Source organism: Acomys minous, assembly GCF_964271855.1.
Source record: "Acomys minous genome assembly, chromosome: 14".
Classification (NCBI taxonomy): domain Eukaryota; kingdom Metazoa; phylum Chordata; class Mammalia; order Rodentia; family Muridae; genus Acomys; species Acomys minous.
In genome coordinates, this window is record NC_140496.1 from 24,102,641 (window position 1) to 24,109,878 (window position 7,238).

A 7,238-nucleotide genomic window follows, 5' to 3' on the forward strand; every position below is an offset into this window, starting at 1 on the left:
CCCAGACTGCTTCAAGAAGGAACATGTCAATTCCCTAAGTAGGAAAACAGCTTTTTTTTTTTAACAAAAACAACCTTACAGCATTTATTATCACTGGATGGGGGCATTAAACAATACAAATAAACATTTCAGGCTATTCTCAGAGCAGAAGACACCTTTAAAACCACTGAACTGCTTTCTTAACTTCTCTGGTGCGTGACCATTTCTAGTTGGAAACACTCTGGAGCAGAGTAATGTTATCTCCCTTTAGCATGATCCGACCCAGTTGTTTTCTTGACTTTGTTTTTGAATGAATCTCTTCTGCATCATCTAATACGAGGTTCATGTACTCATCAAAGCCAATAATACAACCCTCTATCCGCATGTTCACTTGCTCATACAGCCACACCTGAATCCGAGATCTATTTTGCAAGTATCTGAAGATGAGGTTGATGGGCTGCACCATCACCCTTCTGCACCTTCTGGCCCTGGCCGCGATACGCCATGGTGGAAGTCACAAAGACCACACGAGTCAGAAGGCCGCCACGGAAAGCAACTTCCGGAAGTAAGACCAAAAACAGCTTTTTGAAGGTTGAGTCTTAAAGAAAAGGGCGATATGAAGGGAGGATCTTAGAAGTGGCTCAGCTTGGAGTTAGAGACTGTACTTAGAACATAATCTTCACGATCTTCCTTCTCTTTTCCAACAGCTCCAGAAGGAGATGCCCCATCCAATACCAGCCAGTCTTGTAGAGGACATCTGGGAGCATTATTCTCACGTTCCTGTCATCAGCAAAAGGAGACTATTCGGTTCACACTCAAGTCCTCAAAATTGCCCACAACCCCATAGGCCTTTTTTGTCAAAGACCAGCCTTAATGTTGGACTGGGGGGGGGTGAGGAAAGTCCTACACAAGCATGGAGGATGTGACTGCAAGCCCAGGAGAAGGAAGAGAAAGGGTGACACTAGCAAGCCTTGTTAAGGGCCCAGGCTGTGTCAAACCGCCAAGGCATGCAAAACACAGTGGCTAATCTTGCTTGTCAACTTGGGTACATTTGGAGGTAACTAAAATCCAAGTAACTTCATGAGTCTATGAGGAATTTTTCATGGCTTGATGATTTGAAGTGGGAGACCCACTTTAAATCTGGATCATCTAAGGTCAGAAGATCCACCTTAAATCTCACCCACAGAAGAAAGAAGCCTGTGACTTCTGTCTGCCTGCCCTCCCTCTTCCTGGTGAATTCATGTATCCTGAGCCATTCTTTCACTGTGTTAGAACCTACTTCTTTGGGATTACAACATGGACTGGAAATTGGCAGCTCTCTAGGACCTTAATGGGAATCTAGGACCAGATTGGTACCACTGAGACATCCAGTCTCATGGATTAGATAGAGCCTTTCTATCAGAAGACAGTGTGTGTGTGTATGTGTGTGTGTGTGTGTGTGTGTGTGTGTGTGTGCGCGCGCGCGCGCGTGCATGCGCACGCACTTTTATTCTATCAGTTCTGTTCCTTTAGAGAACCCTGAGTAATACACCAGTGTGTTGAGTCCCCAAGATCCTAACTAAGAAGCCATACAGCCCTTCTGAGCCTAAAGTTCTTACCCATTGATTGTGGATCACAATAGAATCTGCTGCAGAGGGCGTCAGTAAGACTCAAACAAGTTACACACAAGTTTAGCACGATGTCTTACCCATATTAGGTGCTTGACAAATAAAGGTTACTGCCACTGTTGACGAACAAGGAGTGTGGTTGTTCAGGCAGCTGGGAGAAGAGATAAATCTTACTGTTAGTACGATTTCATCATATAATGTGATGGGTAAAGCTTGTCAGTTGGTTAGATTGAGTAGTGTCACTCAGTGTGACTATGAGGTCATTTCCAGAGAGGATTAACTATGGGAAGAAGACCCAGGCTGGAAGTGGACTGCCAGATCCCATAGGATGGGACCTTTGTACAATTTTAATGTTGGTTCCTTTTTCTCCCCTCAAAATTCTTTCCTTCCTCATGCAGCCAGCTGGGATTTCCAGTGGAGGAAGGGGGACACCATCTCACCCTTAAAACTTTTGACCCAAAATTCGTCTTGCCTACAAGAAGTGTAGAGGACAGATATTGAGGGAATGGCAAACCAGTGATTAGCTGAGCTTGGGACCCACTCCATGGGAGAGAGCCAACCCCTGTCACTATTAATGACACTCTGCTGTGCTTGCAGACAAGACCCTAGCATAACTGAGAGGTGTCATCTAAGAGCTGATGGAAACAGATGCAGAGACCTGCTGAGCTTGGAGAATCTTGTGGAAGAGTGGGAGGAAGGATAAACGGAGCTTGAGGGGTCAAAGACACTACAAGAAGACCTACAGAGTCAACTAATCTTGGCCCATGGGGCCTCACAGAGACTGAACCAACAACCAAAGAGTAGCATTGCCTGGACCTAGACCCCCTACACATATGTAGCAGATGTGCAGCCTGGCCAACATGTGGGTCCCCTAAAAATGGAAGTAGGGGCTGTTGGGCTCCATTGCCTGCTTTTGGATCCCTTTCCCCTAGCTGGGATGCCTTGTCAGGCCTCAGTGGAAGAGGATATATTTAATCCTGCTATGACTTGAGACGCCTGGGTAAGTTGGTACCCTGTAGGAGCCTCCCTTTCTCTGAGCAGGAGGAGAGGGGGCAATGGGAGGAGGGGTGTGAGGGTAGGACTGGGAGTAGAGGATGGAGGGGGCTGGTATCAGGCTGTAAAGCGATTAAATAAATAAAGGGAAAAATCGTTCCCTGATTTTTTTTTACCCTAAAAGAGGTGATGGCTCTCACAGACTTGTTAATAGTGTTTTGTGGGACATGCTGGGAAACGATGCTCTTGTAAACCACAACAAATTCATTATTGGGAGAGAAATAACAAAGGTAGCTTTTGCTCTGGTTGAGGAACCTCCCCAGAGTCACAGAACTCCTGGGAGGTGGAAGCAGGATTAATTACGATGCTGCCTTTTCTGGCCCCCAACTTTCTATGTTCTATTTATCACACTCCTTCAGCCATTCCTTCATTGAAATTAAGAACCACACTTCTAAGCAGAGCCACTTGCTTCTCACACTCTTACATCTTTGCTTAAAGAAACCCTATTTTTGTGGCTAGCTCAGACATTGCCGCTTGTTAAAAAAAAAATGCCAAGGGACAAGAAAACAGGGCCTGAAATGTTTTATCTGGAAAAACAAACGCATGTGCAGACAAACAAGGGGGCAATTAGTTCTTGTTTGGGCTGAAGCCAGATGGGTATTTGTGTCATGGAAGTGGAAGTCTGTAGAATTTAATAGGATTATTGTATAGTGAGAAAATCCATTTGGTAGGTGGTGGTGGGTAATACAGATAAAAACCAAGAGGGGCAAAAGTATGCCTACACATATCTTTTGTTCATACCAAAAGAACAATAATTAAAACTTAAATCACATACGCTCCAATCCATGTTTACTGATGTGCTATTCTGGGTAGCAAGAAAATGGAGCCAGCTTTGATGTCTATCAGTAGATGAATGGACAAGGAAAATGTAGTCCATGCACACAGTGTAATTTTATTCAGCTGTAAAGAAAAATAAAATCACGAATTTGCAGGAAAATGGATAGATATGGAAATTATTGTATTAAGTGGAGCAACCCAGACCCAGAAAGACAAATATCTCATGTTAATATGTGGATCGTAGATTTTAATTTTCATCTGGAATATAGATGTGGGTGTGGGTATAGGTCATGAAACAGAAAGGCAATGATGGAAGGAGAAAGCGGAGTCTTAAGGAAGGGGAAGGGGGAGATGGGGGTAACAGAATACAGCTGACATGAAAGAGAGGAGGGGCTGTCAGGGAAGGGACAGGTACAAGTCAGGGGAGGCAGAGTGAGTAGGCAAAGAGGAGCAACAGAAACAAAGCATGCCTGAAAATGTGATAATGAAATCCAGCAATTTTCATGTTAAATAAAAACAAGAAAGAATTTATAGGCCAAGTAAAATAAATAAAGTCATATAAAAATACACTGTAGAAATAGCCTAGTAGTTGAAATTACAGCACTATCCCCAAAGATGATTGCATTCTTCACAAACCGCCATTAACTCTGAGCCACACCTTGTGTTAGGCACTGTAAGAATGTATTCTCATTTACTCCTCAAGGATGCTACAAAGTACGTATTGTTAGTCATATTAATTTTTTTCATATAAATAGTTTGGTCATATTCTTTCATCTTCCCCAACTCTTCTCCATTTTGTCCCTCTCCATTCACACAAGACTGTATTCTTTTTCTCAAAGACAAAAGCAAAAGAACAAAAACACACTCACTCAAACCCACCCCCCACCCCAGAGAGGAAGAGAAAGAGAGAGAGAGAGAGAGAGAGAGAGAGAGAGAGAGAGAGAGAGAACAAACATTCCCCCCCAATAAAACAAAAGAAAACAAAACATGGCGTCCATTTTATGTTGGCCAACAGTTTCTGAGCACATACCCAGTCACTGTTTTGAAGAAAATTTATTTTCCCTCTCCCAGAAGCTAAATAGCAGAGAGCTTCTTGCCCAGGGGTTGGGCTTTGTGCCCACTTCCCCCTCTCTGTGCTGGGATTCTTGTCTGGTCTGAATTTGTGCAAGCCCTGTGTACACTGTCAGAGATTCGATGAGTTTACCTGTGCTTCATCCCCACTGTACCCAGGAAATGCCATTTCCATAGAGTTACCCACCTTCTCTGTCTCTTACGGTTTTTCTGCCTACTCTCTCACAAGGATCTCTGAACCTTGAAGGGAGAGCTTTAACAAAGACATCCCCTTTAGAGTCGTGTCTTTTGCTTTCCTCATGTTTCCAGTTGTGGGTCTCTGTGGTAATTACCATTTATTACAAAAAACAAACAAACAAAAAACAAACAAACAAAAAAACCCCAAAAAACAAAAAACAAAAAAACAAAAAAACAAACTTCTGTGATGAAGGTTCCACTTACGTACTGATCTGTGGGTATATAAACATATACTTAGGGTTTGGTTTATTTCTATGCTCATTTCACAGAATAATTACAGTAGGTTTTCCCCTAGCTTGTCTCAGGCTCCTGACCTTATTAACAATGTCAGGTATAGGTGCCATCTCATGGATTCAAAAGGTGGTGACACATAACATTTGTGTCACTATTGTTATCAGCGGGTATATTTTTCAGGTCACCATTGTAGCTCAAAGTGTTTGTAGTCGGATAAAATTGATGATTACTTCTCTATTTTGATGGTTAAAGGTATTAGGGCAAAATAACAAGAAAAATTGAAAAGTATAAAATGAATGTGGACTCTGAGCCACAGTGTGAGTCATTGTTCTCATTTCTGCCTCATATAAAATCTCTTAGGAGTCCAGATAGGCCCCATAAACCTAGCTGATGGATAGAAACTGTGGATATCTAAGCAGTGCAAAAGCCTAAGTCAAAGCCTACAATTGGTTCTGGTCCAAAATCAAATGTATTGATTGCACAGTTCTCCTGAGACAGCAAGACAGTATACTTCTAATAGAAATAGGCCTGCTGTTGCCTATGAAGTTAAAAGTGATATCTTCTGAAGCTTGGCTTTCCTCAGGCGCCATGTGCATATTTTAATTCTCTTTCCTGCATTGATACCCAGTGAAACCTGGCCTCAATACAAACATGCTGATCTACTGACCATCTTGATTGATAGATTAATTGATATATTTGGGACTATATGGCTAAAAGCTTCTAACTCTTGCTAGGAATTGATTTTAAGCTCTGTAGGTTAAAAACGAAATTAATTTATCAACTCCCTTATAGGTGATGGTGATGAAACACAATCTTATTAAAGAGAAAATGACAATTTATCATCTTCCAACAGCTCAAGGCTCTTGCGGTGTGTGTGTGTGTGTGTGTGTGTGTGTGTGTGTGTGTGTGTGTGTGTGTATGTGTGTATTCTTGCCAGGATTTAAATGTCTTATTCAATATCTAATTTATTTAGAGTTTGAAGTTTTATTGAGGGAGGCACATCTGTTAATTCTTATGTCCAATTTTCAGAATAGATAAGAGGGGGAGAAGGTCATAGAAAGAGACATGGTGGAGATGAAGAGTTTTGCTTACTTAAAGGACCATTTTCTCTGAACCTTGGCTATAACGATTTTCTTCACAACCTACTTTCTTCATTTTTTTCTTTTTAGGAAAGGAAGAGTCAAGGTCGTTCAATATGACCCTAGGCCAACTGGAGTGCATGATCTTCCTGCCTTTGTGCCCAGAGTTCTGGGATTACAGGTATACACGACCACACCTGCTCAGAACCCCATTGCTTATGGTCTTCTTTTTTTCTGACAAAAGATTCCATTGTTTGTGTAGTCAACTCAGTTTTTGAAAGGCTTTCTTTTCTCAGTGATAAATACTCACATGCTGTTTACTAAAATTTATCATTTAATGCATTTCACAAGCTAATTAAACTCTCAAGCAGGACACAAATTGGACCCTCTGGCCAACAGAAGCATCTACCTTGTCTGGGTTGGTCAGGACCTTATTACCTTAGATGCCATATAAGAGAGAGCTGGGCACTGGGGCTTGTAAGGCGTAGGAGTGGGTACTGGGGTTGACTGCAACCATTTTATTTCCTGTTGTGAACTGATAGGTTCTTAGTGGGGCATGGGATCTTAAGTATAGCCAGGCAGAAGAGTCCTTGAGATACCCCACATTCCTGCTGGACTTGCTAATCTGTAGCGAGATCAGAACAAACATGCTGCTCCCCCGTTTCTTCAGGCACAGGAGGCGAGAGTCGTAACAGCCAGAGGAGGAAGGCAGCTCCATGGACAGGTGCAGCCATACCCACCCTTAGCTCCTCAGTTATGTGACCGTGAGTTTCATCCTCTCTAAACCGTTTATCTTTGAGAGCATTCACTAACACAAGCAAGTTTATTTTCTCCACTTCTCACTGAGGTGAGGCTCAGCGAGGTTGCACTTGAAGATTCGAAAATGATAATTGTCACAGCAGGCTCAGAGCCAGAACCAAGTGATCAGTCACCCCCCCTCATCCACCCCCTACCCCTGCTCCCTGCACCCACACCCAGGGTGAGTCAGAGATCTTTCTGTTTTCCCATTATTCCCTTGAGTTACTCTATAATCATACTTGCTTATTTTTAATGTTTTCTAATTATAAAATTAATCTATACCCATTGCGGATGTTACAGAGAAGCATAAAGAAGACGATAAATTTACTCACAGTCTTACCACCTAGAGGAAATAAGTGTTGGAGTGGTGCGCTGTGTTCTCTCCAGGCACCAGAAGCCTAAA

The 7,238-nt window shown here is 42.5% G+C and overlaps 1 protein-coding gene and 1 pseudogene across 2 annotated transcripts in view; one reads left to right on the forward strand and one right to left on the reverse strand.

The window, feature by feature from the left end:
• The window catches only part of LOC311583121 (uncharacterized protein), an 89,979-nt gene extending 83,178 nt beyond the window's left edge, over positions 1-6,801 (forward strand). The window contains exons 6-8 of the mRNA XM_084756435.1: positions 2,184-2,586; positions 6,128-6,218; positions 6,708-6,801. Of these exons, the coding sequence (XP_084612561.1) occupies positions 2,184-2,200 (17 nt within the window). The 3' untranslated portion in view covers positions 2,201-2,586; positions 6,128-6,218; positions 6,708-6,801. The remainder of the gene's footprint in view (positions 1-2,183; positions 2,587-6,127; positions 6,219-6,707) is intronic.
• On the reverse strand, positions 52-546 carry LOC311582695 (small nuclear ribonucleoprotein E-like; annotated as a pseudogene). Its single transcript has one exon. The product of its transcript is annotated as a small nuclear ribonucleoprotein E-like (transcript).
• Positions 6,802-7,238: the final 437 nt, after the last annotated feature.